The sequence below is a fragment of the Rhinolophus ferrumequinum genome, chromosome 3 (assembly GCF_004115265.2).
Source record: "Rhinolophus ferrumequinum isolate MPI-CBG mRhiFer1 chromosome 3, mRhiFer1_v1.p, whole genome shotgun sequence".
Classification (NCBI taxonomy): domain Eukaryota; kingdom Metazoa; phylum Chordata; class Mammalia; order Chiroptera; family Rhinolophidae; genus Rhinolophus; species Rhinolophus ferrumequinum.
The window spans coordinates 7,433,616-7,449,137 of NC_046286.1; the positions used below are offsets into that span (position 1 = coordinate 7,433,616).

The following is a 15,522-nucleotide window of genomic DNA, read 5'->3' on the forward strand; positions in this document are numbered from 1 at the left end:
GGAAAGGTGAGGGCAGCAGAGGGAAATCGCGAGCTAAGACTTGGCCCCAAGACCTTCAAGGACCTCCATTACCTCACCATTCCTGAACTGAAGCCATTCAGAAACCATTCAGGAACGTTCCAGTTAAGCATTTTAGGTCAGGTCGAGAATGTGCAGCTGAACAGTCAGCAAAACATTGATTTACTGCAAGGGCAAGGCTCACAGCAACAAAAATCGCCTAAAAGATCGCCTGTAATTTATTTCATTTAACTTGACTGTTTCCCTCATCTGATTATGTTTTATAGTCTTCTTTCCATCTTTAAAACCTCCTTTGTCTTCTATCCTTTATGTGTTACGAATAGTAGTTCGATGTAAGTTTAGTCAGGAGGTTAGTGGAGTGGTTCATATCTCCTTGAGAAAAGTGAGCAGTCACATTAGAATTTAAGATATTAATTTATCCTTACGTTCTTTTATTGCATACCTACCTCCCAACCTTGTTACTGTGCTAATAGTCACATACTGTTATAAGCTCGAGAGGTGCCTGCCTTGATTTCCTTAAGGTACACAAACAGCCTTGGAAAGAATTAGGTGGAAATTAATTCAACCTTTTTGGAATTTTATTTTCTGAGTTTGTTAATTTTCTAGGATGGGAGGGTAGGCATATTTACCATTTAGAACGTTATTAAATTAATATTCAGATATTATTTTGAAATTGAATGGAAGGTAAGGTTCTGCTGCTTGGAAATCCCTGAGGGATCATTGAGTACCCTGCACCCACAGGTCCTCAACTTCTCCTGAGACAGACAGGAAAACACACTATCATTTAGCATGAGGTGCTTGGGCCGTCTCCGTTCATTAGCTTAAAGTGGGATACTATTAGGTCATGGTTCTGTAACAATATACCTGGGGGACGTCCCACTCTCTCAACTGAAACGTGCTTGTATTTTGGTCCACCCTGTGGTCTCTCTGAAGCTGTTCTTTTTCATTTACCAGGCCATTATAACACTTGCATTTACATAGAGCTTCAACTTTTCTGAATGCTTTCCTATGTGTGATTTTATTAACACCCATGTAGGAGAGACCTGTTTTCCCATTTTATAGATGAGAAAGGTAAGGTATATGCACCTAATTAGCAGTCAAGATGAATGAATACCCAGGCCTTCTGATGTAACTGCTTTTCTCAGGAGACCATACATTTTAAAATTTGTTTCTTGAGTAATATCTTTCCAGAAATACTTACCTTTACTCCACCACCTGCTTTAAAAAAGGATTTGAGGTGAGATTTCAGTATAAGCTATACTTAAGCATGAAGGAGCTCAGAAATTATGTTTCATAGAAATGGGACCTTTTGACGTTTGGTATAGGCAGTTAGTCCCAATGTTTGAGCTGTTAGCTCTTGGACGTGCCAGGTTCCAGAACAGACAGGCAGGGGTTAGGCAGCATTGCCTTATGAGCATGTAGTGTGTGGTTTGGAGAATAAATAGGTTAAAGGTCTTTTATTTCAATGAAAATGATTACCTCGTTTCCCTGAATCCTCTTTCTCCCTGATTGTTTCTTAAAAGCCACTTCCAGTGCTGGGTAGCTTCAGAATTACTTACTAGTTCTTGCACATAGGTTCCTAGAATCACTTGGGTGGCTTTTTAAAAAAAATGCACATTCCTGGGCCCCAAGCCAAACTTACAGAATCAGACTCTGGAAGGCAATGTAAGTTCTTCAGTTGATTTGAATGGCCATGAAGGTTGGGTTGTTTCCAGAGGGATTAATAGCTTTGGTGGCCTAACCCCCCCCCCATCTGCTCCCTTCCCTGGAAAGGAGTACCCAGGTAAGTAAGATGTCCTGAAGGAGCACTGGCATTATTTTCAAATTGTCAGTCTATTGATCCCTTGAACCAAAGCCACTGACAGAGGGAGGGAGCAGGCGTGTGTGGCTAAAAGGAAGGATGCAGGGTAGCTCATCGTGTTATGTATCTGCCGTGTTTCTGCAGCATCGGAATCTGGTGGAAGAGCTAAATCACAGCAAGAAGAATTGTGAAGCAATTATTCAAGCCAAGAACAGAGAGTTGCAGCAGATCAAGGTACGAGAAAAGATGAAGGTTTAGAGTTTGATTTGTAAATGCAATTCAACATTTTCAACAGTGCAAGGGTTGCTCTGGTGAATGAAGAGAGATTATGGCTTTTCCTAGCCTCACGGGACATAATCTGTAAAATTATTCAGGCCTATAGAAGGTTCTGCCTATAAGACAACATCTCTTGCCTTCCCTCATTCAGAAGCTAAATACTGGGAATAAGACACGCACATCTTACAATCTAGTCCGTTGTCTATGGTAGATGTTCCTTCAGAGTCTCACTGACAGAAGCTAAGTAAGGAGTGATATAGTCAAAATAACAAATAGTTCATCCTCGTGTGTTTAGGTAATTATTTCCCACATCGTATCAATGGAACTCTTAAATTAAGGGTTATAAATTCAAGTGCCCACTGGGGTGAGACTGGTGATGGAAGGAGTGAAGTGACGTGGGTGTAAACACAGTGGAGGGCCGTGAGGACAGGTGCCTGGGAAAGGGGCCTTCACCACCCACCCCCACCCCAAGAGGCAGCTCTTCTCTGCTGCCGTCAGTCGTTACCGTCTGGAAATGCAGGCCCAGCATTGTCAGGTCTTCTGTTTTCTCCAGAATATGGAAATCCAGGTGTTTACATGAAATATCCTGATTTTCAAATCTTGGCAGCAAGTTCGGCTTTTTGCTTTATTTTTCAGTACCATGAGGGCCGAACTAAACAAGTCTGTAGGCTGGATCCAGGCCACAGGCCGTCAGTTTGCAGCCTCTGACCTGAAATTAATGCCTGAGTCTGACTGCATTTCTGAGCTCACCCCTCCTCACATACAGACCTGGAGCAGAGAACAGATAGGAAGAGACTCTTTTCAGTTGGTTTGATATCCTTACGCTCTGTTTCAATCACATAGCACCTTCTTCCCCAGCCTCCCAGGAGCCACCACATCTTTTTAAACCCAGCAGTTCATAAGTTTCCAGGGAACTTGACTCTAGTTGGACATAGGTCCAGACCCTCTTCACTGCTGTAAGCAGTCTAAGAGTCATTGCTTTGAGTAGAAGAGAAAATAAAACGTGAAAAATTAATCTACTACTGAAATATACCCTAAATGTTTTTCCCTCTGCCCGCCAAGGGCTTCTGATACGTTCTGTTTGGGGGGTGAGGGGCTAACTTAAATAAATGCCTGTTTCAAGAGAGCATACCTAGGATCCCCCCTTAAAAGAGTGTCTGACTTTTTGGGGAAAGCACAGGGAAATTGCACCACAGACCTCTGCAAGAGTGGGAAGTGGCAACCATCCTAGAGCGTGGGGCCTGACGGCACTTCCGGAGGCCTTTTCTCCAGCTCCTGCCTCCAGAGAATGTAGGAATTACCCTGATACTATAGGAGAGGCAGCTACAAAAAGCACAGAGGACCCTATATATGCTCATTCAAGCTTCCTGCCTCTCTCGATTGTTCTTTATGTCTTCTTTCTTGTCCAGGGAACTCTTGTTCTTGGGATGATTTTATATCCCCTCTGAACTGCATTTCTCTCTGAGATACTTCATGCCTCATTCTGGTGTTGGGTGGTGGGTGGGTTTGGTATGCTACCTTCAGGTTTTCTCATTTGGTTAATTTTGGGAAGGAGACAAACTGCAGTGCAAATACCGAAAAAGCAGAAAGAGGAAAGAAAGGAAGACAGTTCCCCATGTTAGAAAGCAGCTCTGCGAAATAGTAACCCTGTGTTGCTGTGCCAGGATGAATTTTTCATTTAGACTCCTGATTCCTATTCCAGATGAGTAACCCTGCTCCCTGTCCTGTTTTGCGTTCTTGTTGATTCTCCCGAGTGACAGGTGGGGTTGTGTGTCTTTGCAGGAAGAGAAGGAGAAGGTGCAAGCGCAGAAGGAGGAGATTTTCAGCCACCTGAATGATGTGCTAGAGAATGAGCTCCAGTGTATCATTTGCTCCGAATACTTCGTCGAGGTAATGGCGAGCGGGGGCTCACGCCCTGTTGCCCTGAACGGAGCCTGGGCTATACGGGCTCCTACTGCTGTAGGGAAGCATTCTGAAGGCCTTTTCTTCCGGGAACTTCTCGTAGCTGTTTGACTTCAAAGTGGCCTCTAGAGGTGGCCACTTGCCATTTGTTCTTGTAGCCTTTACCTTCACTGTCCTTTTTCTTATTTATTCTTGAGTATTTATTCGATATAATCAATATTTTTAGCTGCAGTAAAACCTTTGTCTCTTTGTTATTGGGGAAAAAACAGGGCCACATGGCATAGATTTTTGAGTGTCAGAATAAAGCTGCTCAATAAAGCTACTCTACTGTGAGTGGCACGGGGCGGAGAGTGGGCATGTAGTGCAGCCTTGAGACGTGGGGGTAAATGTCAGTGATGTGTGGTCATCTGGGGAATTCAGTGGCCAAGGGGCGTATGTTGCGGGGACTCTGAGGCTCCTTATGAAGACGAAGGATCTCTTTCCTAGGTTACATGTGTCATCCTGTCATATTTCTGCACAGATTCTTGTTTTTCATAAATTCTTCCATTTGTGGTTCTTCCAGTTCACCTTACACCACAAGTTTAAATTCAAGTTGTTAAATGACAGTGCTTTTCAGACTCCTTTAAGAAGGAAAATGCATACAGACACGGCTTCTTTTTCTCGGTGGGCTTTCGGGAGGGTGAGTCTGTCGGCCCCTGAACAGCCTCTCCTGGGCGGACCTGTTTGTTCTGCTCTGAATCCACTGTAACTTCAGGTCGTCATTTCCCCCATCGTTTCTAGTCGTTTGATTCCCTACTTCGGAAAAACGCAAATCCGCGCTGTTTTGACAGGGCTTGTGCGCTCTGCTAGAGGAAGGCAAGGAAAGGGCTTGGAATGGCGGGTGAGTGAGCCGTCCTGGTGCATCTGCACAGATGGACGACTTGACCTGTGTTCTGTTTCCAGCCTCCCGCCTGGCCTTTTCTCCTGGCCACCTCTGAACGTCAGTGTTGGAAAGAGGTTTCATTTTAATTAGACAGGTTTTTGGTCCATTTGTGAGAATGTATCTCATACAGTAAACAGACTGTCTCCTAGTTGGCTTTCTGGGCTCAGCATGGCATTTGAGAAATTCACCATTTCTGTGTTGTTTTCCACTGCTATCTTCAAAGCAGGAATGAAGACTTTTGAGCCTCAGAAAGAGTATCTTAGGAGACACACATAAACAAGAGTAACGAAGAGAATGGTTTATATTCTTGGGAATGAAAAGAGCCCTGGCAGAAATCTCCTGGGTTTACTCAGAGCCCCTCAAATGACAAGCTTCCTTCTGCTTTCTCTCTTCTCATAGGCTTATTTACTTAGGGGTTCAGGCAGTGTCAGTTTTTTCCTTTTCCCCCAGCTTTTCTGTTGTCTTTTACATTTATTTTCCTTTTTTTGGGTTTCTTTTGAATAGAGATGATGCCTCCTACCATTCTATGTACTGAGTATTCAGACTGTGCTCCCTTCGTATATTAAAATTGAGGTTCTAATTCACCATTAGCAGGACATACATTTGTCTTTCATAAGAGAATTAGTGATATATTTGTACCAAACATTCCCATGCTTATGAGTCCTACTTGGCCCCAGTGACATTTGTTTGCAGGGCTGCTAACCTGTGTTGGCAGTGGTCTGAGTGGGTGGAACAAAACAGACAAATCAGCCTACCTGGGGCCTGAGTCTGTGAACTTAATTTTGAAAAAGAAGATGAATCGCCTAACTTGAAGCCTAAAATTTCCGATCCCCAAGAATGATCCTAATATCCTTTGTAAGCTCTCTAGATGGGCTTATGGTTAAATTTCCATTTGGCCTTGGGGATTGACCCCCGTCCTAGCTTTGAGATCACAAGTGCCCTGGGAATGTAAGTGTGACAGTTCTGACGTGTGTGTTCACATTCCTGTTGCAGGCTGTCACCTTGAACTGTGCCCATAGTTTCTGTTCCTACTGTATCAGTGAGTGGATGAAGCGGAAGATAGAATGCCCGATTTGTCGGAAGGACATCAAGTTCAAAACCCACTCCCTGGTTCTGGACAGCTGCATTAGTAAGATGGTAGATAATCTGAGTTCAGAAGTAAAAGACCGACGAATGGCCCTCATTGGGGAACGAAAAGGTGAGTGGGCATGAATAAGAAGGTGCGTGTCCTCAACGGAGGCCTTACTTACAAACTGGCAGATTTTATGGTTGGGGAAGAGAGTCAGATACAGGATTGTTGAGCTAAAGAAGAGGTGGAAGAAATGGGGAAAAGTAAAAGGAGTTAAAGGTAATGAATGTGTGAGAGTTAAAGTAGAATTAACTCAGTTACTTGAGTAGCTGGAAAGGGGGAGGCTTCAGTGTCTTGGTTATAGGTTGTTGGGGATAAAAAAAGATGATTAGAAAACACATGGTCAGACAGATTGCTGTACTGATCACTAGATGGTGCTGTTGTTCAAGACAGTTTAGTTGTTGTCCAGGTGTTGCAAAGACCTTGGCTTGGGTATACAGTCAATTATAAATAGAACGTGTAGGAGTGAGAGATTCACAACTTGGAGAATGCCCGAAGAAAGCACACATACAGGTTCTCTCTATAAGAGTCACGGCTTATTTAGACAACTTGGGCATGAGGTTAAACCAAAGAGAGAGCAATTTAATCCTACTGTGTCATCTTTGGGGATTCGAATACATTTACCAACAAGTCTCCCTGTTGGAGGGAGTTTGGATAAAGAGATTGGGGAAGGGGTGGGTGAGTTTCCCTAATGAGCCATGCTTCCATAGTGAATATCTGCTCATTTAACCAAGCGATCTCATCACACTTGGGGACTGTTGTGTTGAGGGCTGCAGAGCAACTCTGCTTATGACTCGAATGTCCTTGTGGCAAAGATATGTCCTGGGGCAAAGCACAAGGAAGCTAATGGATTGGTTATTGGGCAGGGATGAGAGTGCACAGAAGCAGGGTGGATTTCATTTTCACATTCAGTCCCTTTAATAATCCAGTATAGCACTACCTTCTGGGAAAGCATCAGAGCTGTGATACCAGTTGGTTGCACATAAAGGCCTAGCAGAGAGGAAGAACCAGAAGCTCGCTGCCCTTACAGGTGTTTCCCACCACCTGGTCATTGGTAACCCATGTTCATGTGTCTTGGGATGTACCTTTCCCTAACTCCAGCCACACTGCTAAGAATAGGGTCTTCTGTCTACTGCTTCCTTTCTCCTAGCCCTTCAGCAGATATCAGCCCCTCTGCGTAGGGCCAGGATCTGATGCCGATGGGTCAGCCACAGCAGCGGCAGCAGCTTGCCACAGGTGCTGAACAGGAAGCGTGCTTGAGCCTGTTACATGCAAGGGAGACATTCTGACCTGGGAGGGTGGGGCGGCACTCAGGTGGTTCTTTAGAACCAAAGTGTTTTCCACTTTTCTGACAGCTATGTGCTCCTGGATTTTGTGCCCTGTTTTAAGCCTCAACAGATACTTTGACCTTGCAGGAGCCACTTGATTCCGGCAGAATCCCATGGCTGTTCCTCTCCCCTTCCATCACTCCATAGCATTTACAGGAACACTGTACTATGTACCAGGATAAAATGATAAACAAGGCATCGTCTCAGCTCTCACAGCCCCCATCTCTATGGGGGAGATAGACAGGGAAGTGGGTCGTATGACGGGTTCCACAACAGGGTGCTAGGAAACTCCAGAGAAGAGGACGCTCAGTAGGCCTGGGCAGGTGGAGGTATGGGAGAAAGCTTCACGGAACAAGTGCCGTTTGAACTGGGTCTTACAGGTTCCCTAAGGGGTAGCTTTCCAACAGAGGAATCAGCATAAGCAAAGTCGAGGCATGAGAAGCGGTGACTTGTTCCTAGCAGTGCCCCTCCTCACCCAGGATGGAATGTCTGCGTGGGTGTCAGAGCATCATGAGGACATTGTGAATGCCTCCTGTTTTCTTCCCTCTGTCCTTTCGGAGAGGAGCAGTGACCTGGCAACCCAGATTTGACCAAGGTCAGCCTTTGAGCTGAAGTGTGCTGGGTCTGTGTGGGGGTGGGGACACCCATGTACTTTCTCCCCCAGCACACTGACAAGGTTTCTTCTCGCAAGTCCAACCCTCGTAAATGGCTTTATGCAGCGTTGGAAAGGGTAAGAAGAGCCCATGTCCTAAGTTCACCTCTGACTCCCCTGACACAGAGTTAGTTCTGCAGAGTAAATAATACCAAACCCCCCCTTTTCTCTCCAAAGGCTAAAGAGGGGGCCTCTCAGTCTTTCTGGTAACAGGGAGCCTCCCCAGGAAGCCAGTTGGGCCTCCCTGTTGCAGTCACTGGCTGGGAGCAGTTCTAGCGCCGCCGCAGTTTCTGCAGTTATCACAGTGAGTGCAGCTTGGAGGTTTTCTCTAGAGTCAGACAGAAGGTTCTGAGGCCCGATTTAGGGAAACGTGTTCCAGAGCCATCAGCAGCTTCACTGGTCTGCAGTGTGAGGTTTAGAGAAAATTCTCAGTTCACATAGCAGCCTTCTTTGCCAATTGAAAGCTTGTTTAATCCCCAGTGCATGGAAATTTTTAAAAGGACCAAACTTAGGACCTGGAAACTCGGATTGGCAAGCCTGTAATTGTCAGAGTTCCGACACTGCAGCAGGGCCGTTTCCTCCTGGGCAGGGGTTGCTCTTATCACGAGTTCACAGAGGGAGACTTGCCTGTCTAGCAGCATGGGCCTTTGATTCCACCTCGAGCAGCCCCACGCCAGGCCTCCCTGGCTGGTTGTTGTCAAGTTCCATATCCCGTGGGAAGAGGAATGCCCCATGACTGATGAGCCACCGACCCCTTGTATACTCTGAGACCAGAGTATAGAGAGGAGAGGAGGAGAGGTTGGGATGCCAGATCCTGTGTTGGAGAAAGCACGCTCTGGAGCCGGGGCGGATAAGGACCATCCCATACGCGCTCGTCGCGTGGGTAATGGTAACTCTGGGATGTTGACGTGAGAGTCTCCTGAAGGGAAGACGTTTATCCCCTATGGAGGCTCTCCCTCAGCAGCTGGCGAGGTGCTGGAGCAGCCTCTCCTGTCAGCAGTTCCCCCGCCCCTGTTTGTTCTCATTAAATGTCGGTTGGTTGACAAGAGTGTTAACATTCTTACTTTTAGCTTTCCCTGGCAGTTTCTTTGGCTTGTGCTTAGAAAAGAAGAAAGCAAATTATTGAGCAATAAAATCTCGTTGGTCCTTTAGAACAGTGATTTTCAACCCAGGACCTTTTGCAAACTGCATTCCGCAGCTCCCTTGATACTCTTTATTGAACCGAGTCTACCAGTGGGACTGTGGCCTGGCCTTCAGGTGTGCCAAGCTGGGAGAAAGGGTTACGGACCACAGCTTTCCAGAATCTGTGAGACAGGCCCTTCCAGAGGTGGTGGGTCTCTAGGAAGATTGGTCCCGGTCAGACCACATGGCTTGTGGTTCTGTAGCTTCCTGTAGGCTTGGAGGAGGGTGATCCAGACACAGGACAGGAGAAACTGCCCGTCTCTGAAGAGAGTACCTGCCTGCCCACCTGGAAGCCTTTCCCTGACGCTGCCGTGGAAAGGAGTATGTGGGGACGGCAGCAGTAACTGTCTGACAGGCCAACCTCCTCCAGAGAGAGTACTTGTTGGCAAGTGCTTTCAATCCAACCGGTCCTGCCCCTGGAGAATCAAGCGGGTCACATGTATGAGGTCTTCCATGGCTGCCTGGCCCGGGACACTGTGTCTAAGGGGCAGTGGCTGTCAGCAAGGGCGGCACGGGGTGGGGTGTCCCAGGCGTGCAGCCAGGTGGTGCATGACACTGGGCTCCAAAATTTTTGACTTTTAAAAATTGACCCTTTGCAAAATTGTCCTGGGATAGAAAATGAGCAGACTTAACCACTAGAAGCTTTTCTCTTTATAATCCCAAACCACCCTCCAATTTCTGCTCCTCCTTGCCTTCCCTTCTCTTCTTTTGTCTCTCATTGTTTTCTTTGTCTTGTCTCTTAATCTGTCTCCCCTGTTGCCCTGATTGGCATCTCAGAGTGCACCATGGGAAATGACAAGGGCAGCACAGGAACTGTTCGCCCCGTGTGGAGGGACTGTGATCTTAGAAGTCAGCTTCTAAGACATTAATTGGAATATACGAGTAACAACCTCGGAAGTCCCAGACACCGACTCCAGTCCTTGGGGTTTCCGAACAGTCCTTCCATCTGGAGGTCAAAAGCCTGTTCCTGGCTAGTGCTCTGTGGTGGACCGTCTTCTCCCCTTCAGAAAGGACCACTTCACTGCAGGCACCCGCAGAAGCTTGCACAGCTTAGGAAATTGGCCTTCCTAGATGTGATTATGATCCCCCAGTGCACCCCACATGCACAGATGGCTGGATTTGAGGGAACCCTGCCATGCCAGGTGAAGAGATTCAGGGCTGACCTTTGACTACCTGCCCGCTGAGCCGGGATCTCTGGTGAGCCCCCTCCTTCCCCCACCATCGTGTACAGAAGGGGAAGACCAGCGCTTGCTGGCCACGGCTTCCCCACCAGGCTGGAGAGAAAGGCCTGGAGGAGGAGCGTGGACACACTCAGAGCCTCAGGAGAAGTAAGTGAGCAGCCCTGTCAGCCCTGGGCATCCAGCAGCAGCCACTGCTTGATGTTTCTCACAGCAGAAGTTTCTCCTGGCTCTCAGAAATGGAGCCTATCTTCCCACTTTATGATTTGCTTTCCAAACATACTTCTAGGAACTTCTTCTTGTGGAAGATCACTTGTGTAACTACAGAGTAGTGTCACAAGGAGATGCGAGGAAGCCAAGATAGTGGATAGGAAACAATTCTTAGGAAGGCCGGAGAGGGGAGAAAACGTGGAGCACAGATGGAGGAATTAGTCTCTAAAAGAAAAAAGCAGCTTTTTCTTGAGAGTTTCTTGATTCCTACACTTAATACTGGATGTACACAGAGCATTTTTAGAGCAAGCTCAAATACGTTGGTGTTGCAGATTTCTATGCACTAATCATGGAGAGTGGCTGGGGTGTCACTGACCATGCCCCTTTCTCCCCCATAGAGTAACATAGAGTAGGCTTCTCTGCGTCAGCTGGATAGATACCCTTCCAGCTGCCTGCTGATGGCGCCTAGGAAGTCCGATAAGACCACGTGCCCCTGCGCCTGGCTAGAACTTCTGCTTGACTGCTTTCTGCTTTCCCACCCTGGAGAGCTGGGCCCTCTTTTAACCCTTGGCCCATGAAACTGAACCAGAGCCAACCCCAAAGAAACACCCCCTTCTTCCTTTCTCTGGGCCTTCCCTCCTTTTCAGTACCTACTAAGTGCCAAGAGCTGGGAATAAAAGTGTGTAGGCACGTGCAGCCCCTGCCCTCCTGGAACTTTCAGTCTATAAGCAGGGCGTCACTATAAGCAGGCGTCACTATAAGCAAGGCGTCACTATAAGCAGGGCCTGGGCTGCTTATAGTAAAGTGCTATAATAGGAGAGCTGCAAGGTGGTAGGTAAAGGCCGGGGAAGGCAGAGAAGGGAAGGGAAGTGAGGGAGGCAGGTGCATTATCGTTAGAGGGGCCCAAAGCAAGGGGCAGTGGGGTTTGAGGGCTGAAACGGCAGAATAGCTGGTGTGTAGAGCGCTAGAGAGTGTTGAGCAGTGAGACTTCAAAAGCAGGCAGGACTGGCTCATGAAGGGTCTTCAAAATTGTGTTAAAGATTTGGCCTGGGGGCCGTGGGAAAACTATGGAAGGTTTTAAGCAGAGATGTGCCTGGTCATGTTTCTGTTTGTCTGGATACGTTAATATGGCTGCAGTGAAAAGAAACGGTGACGGGCACAAGAATAGGCGCAGCAGCCCTTGCCAGGGGTGATGGTGGCTGCGCTAGAGACAGCAGTGCGGATGGAGAGAGCAGGCGGACTTGAACAGTGGTCTAGGGGTGGACTGCAGCTTTGGGGGACTGGGTTGCTGTAAGGAGCGAGGGAGCTCAGTGGAGCATCGCTCCCTGGCTTCTGTCGGGCAGCCGGGTGATATGGTGCCGTTTGTCCGGGAGACGAGTTCGCTTTACACTGAAGTAGGCTGCGAGCACTGCGGACATCAGTGGGTCTGTTTAGTGGGTGTTTGAGTATATGGACCGGGAGCTCAGAGATGTGAGATCTGGGGATTCTCTGTGGGTGGTGAGAGCTAAACGTCAAGTCCCTGTCCCTGAGACACAGCCACATTGAAGGGTGGGGAGCGGAAGAGGAGGACGCAGGACAGACGGACGAGGAGCCGGCAGAGAGATGGAAAAGGAGGGAAGTGGGCAACAGGCAACCAGACGTCCGCATGGTGGCTTTGAGCCTTGCCGACCACGCTCGTCTCTGGGCTGGCCCCTCATTACAGGCCGCACAGCTCCCTGTTATTTCTGTGAAACACCGGTGAGGGTGAAATTGCGTTTGTTAGTGCGCTCTTGCCCCTCGATGTATAAGCTTGAGGGCAGGGTTGTTGTTTTTTAATCTGATTTTGTGTGGTATTGTCAGGGCTAGAGAGCGGTGGGTCTTTGGTAAATGCACATTTCTGAGTTGTTGTGCAGTGAGGGGTCAGTGGGGTGAAACGCTGCTGGGAAGATAAGGACGAAAAGTTGACCTGGGGATGTTGCACATGTGTGGGACATGGATGACTTTTTCTAGTACAGGTTTGGGGGGACTGGTGGGGTCAGAAACTAGTTTTCAGTGAATTGGAGTATGAAGTGAGAGAGTAGAGAAGAGAAGAGTAAGAACAGATGAGTTCAAGAAATTTGGCCACGACCAAGATGGTGGGGAGCCGCACCCCGAGAAGGCCGTAGTTGGAGGAGGAAGTGGGGTAAAGGAGTTTTTGTTTCGTTTTTTAAAGACACAAGATACTTGAGCATGTTCACTTACTGTTTGGAGGGAGCCTTACAGAAGGAGATGCGAGGAAGCCAAGATAGTGGATAGGAAACAATTCTTAGGAAGGCCGGAGAGGGGAGAGAACGCGGAGCACAGATGGAGGGATTAGTCTCTAAAAGATGGAGGGTGCATCCTGTTTCGTAGAAGCCTGTAATGCGGGAGGGTGGGCAAGGGAATTTGCTTGAGGGGAGTCAAGACAGCTTTTCTTGTGGCTTCTGCATTCCTCTGGGAGCCACTAGGCGAGGCCATTCCTGAGAGGAAGGGCGCCTCGCTTGTTCTCAGCTCTCCAAGGCTGAAGGCACGCCCAGCTCCAACCCCACCGCCTCAAAGGCTGCCCAGAAGCGGGAGAAAGTAACTTGAATCCTTTTGCCCTCTTACCAAAGTGTTCCAGACCTCAGTCTCAGGGAAGAGGACAGTTTCCTTGGTGGCTTTATTGTGCCCTTAGTGTAGGCAGGACCCCTGCTTCCCCAGGATCAAGGAAGCAGAAGCTAGCGGAAAAGACTGGAGGCCAGTACATAGCACCTCCCACCCCCTCCTTCTGGACACGGGAAGAACTTCCACGTCTCCCTGCCAGTCGCTGTGTACGTGATCCCCTCCTTCCTTCAACAGATATTTTTTGAGGGCCGGCTTTGTGCCAGTCACTGTTCTAGATGCAAGGAATAGAAGAAGTGAAAATCTGATAAGTTAGATGTGATTAGAACTATGGAGAAAAATAAAACAAGAAAGGGGTTGGGGAGTGAGGGGGAGAGTACTGGCACTTGTTGATCAGGTAGTCAAGGAAGGCGTCACCGAGCAGTTAGTGTTTGAGGAAAGCTCTGAAGGCCGTGGCCGTGCTGCCCTCTGGGGAAAGTGTCCCACGCAGAGGGAATAGGAAGGGGGAATAGCAGGGAGGCCACTGTGGCTGGAAGGAGTGAGTGACAGGGAGAGGGGTGGGAGGTGCGGTCAGGAGGTGGGGCCCAGGCCTTTGGAAGGACCTTGGCTTTAACTCTTACCTGGGAGGAGTGAGGAGCAGGCTTTGAGCAGAGCCGCCCGACCTGACCTCTGTTTGCTCTTCACCACGGCTGCCGTGTGGGGAAGAGACTGAGGGTGGCATAGGGAGGCCAGAGAAGCCACACGCAGGCTCCTCTTTTATTTCTCTCTCCTTTCTCTCCAAAGCGAAGAGACTGTCCTGAAGACCGTGCTCCAAGGGCATTTAAAAGACTACCAGGCATGGGAGCTTGGGACGGCCTGGGAGAGTCTCTGTGGACTGATTTTGGGCCGCTCCGAGACAGAGCATGGGAGAACCATGTGGGACGGAAACTGACTTAGGAAGTCTTCCGTCGGGAGCCTTCCATGCTGGCCAGCCCTGTGGCCACCGTTGTCTGAAGCACCACCGGTACTCACCACACCGACTGCTGCAGGGTACTTACGAGACTCTGCTTCACTACATGTTGAAGGGGTTACATAGTTCTGTTCTGTTTTTTAAGTTTATTGTTGTTTTTGTTATTGTGTTGGTACCTCAGAAGCACCTCTGTTGACATTTGTTTGGGACAGCTTTGATGCGCCCCCATGGCTGTCCCTGAAAGCTAAAGCAGCCTCTGTTTAAGAGGATGGCATTACCTCTTTGTGAAAACAAGATATCATTTCCTGGAAATACAATATAAAACCTATCAGTTGCTCAGCTGGGCTTTGGTGTATTTATCTTCCTTCCTTTCCAGCTCCCAGAGAGTCTCACAAGTAAACACTGGCAGCTCATAAATTGCAGTCAAGTGACTGTATCAGATGATAGACTCAAGTGAGTGTCGGCCTAAGAAGCCAAGCCCAGGGTCACGGCCGTAGCAGATGGGCTCTGTTAAGCCCCTAACTGTGTGTTTCCTTTCTATTCCAGAGGTGGGTCACTGCTTACCTGGTTCCAGGATGGGGTGAGTTACCTTCTTTCATAGCTGGAGTTTCAAAGTTGTTTCCAACACTATTTTACCCAGTGTGAGAAAACATGGGCAATGATTTTATGAGAACGTGTGCTTTTTTTTAACAAAACTAAAAGTCATCTCTCTTTTCCTGCCTCCTAAACAGAAAGAAAACTAGATTGGTGTTTAGGAGATAGAAGCTTAGGAAAACCTGCGGTGTCCTTGGTTATCGGTGATGACAATGAGGGACAAGACAGGAAGTTGAAGAGTAGTCATTTGAAACGCGGAGCTCTAGTAGGACTGTGAACTGTATTCTGTCATTCAGTGATTTCCTTCCAGATGGGAAGGTATTTTCCTCTCCCTTTTTACTGCCTATTTGGAGAACCAGTCTTTGTAGTTGTTTATTTACACACCATGTGTTTTCGTAAAGGATTGGAAACTATTGACTTGCCAACTTTTTAGAGATGGTAGCTTTTTACCTTTATGGAAATTGGGATTCTGGGGTCCCTAGTCTTCATTTCTGTTTTTCTTCCCCGGGTAATGATCGGAATCCTGGTGTGGTCAAGGAAGAAGTAAGTTAAACATAGACGACAATACTTTAAAAATACCTATCATAACCACATCGACAGAAGAAAGAAAAGGTCATTACCATCTTGATGTAATAAATCTCCTGGTTCTCCTGTACATGTGTTTTGTTTCTGTGATTGCATGGGCATATATAAACTTTTATTTGTTCGTTTTTTTTAAGTTCATGTATCAATTACTTTTAGAAGAGCACAGATACACATGTTTTGAATAGCTAATATGGTCAC

At 47.6% G+C, this 15,522-nt stretch overlaps 1 protein-coding gene across 3 annotated transcripts in view; it reads left to right on the forward strand.

The window, feature by feature from the left end:
• Positions 1–15,192, forward strand: part of RNF8 (ring finger protein 8) — a 31,715-nt gene extending 16,523 nt beyond the window's left edge. For all 3 annotated transcript variants that reach the window (XM_033099006.1, XM_033099015.1, XM_033099026.1), the window contains 5 exons: positions 1,964–2,053; positions 3,878–3,985; positions 5,913–6,117; positions 14,692–14,725; positions 14,877–15,192. In XM_033099006.1, the coding sequence (XP_032954897.1) occupies positions 1,964–2,053; positions 3,878–3,985; positions 5,913–6,117; positions 14,692–14,725; positions 14,877–14,907 (468 nt within the window). In that variant the 3' untranslated portion in view covers positions 14,908–15,192. The remainder of the gene's footprint in view (positions 1–1,963; positions 2,054–3,877; positions 3,986–5,912; positions 6,118–14,691; positions 14,726–14,876) is intronic.
• Positions 15,193–15,522: the final 330 nt, after the last annotated feature.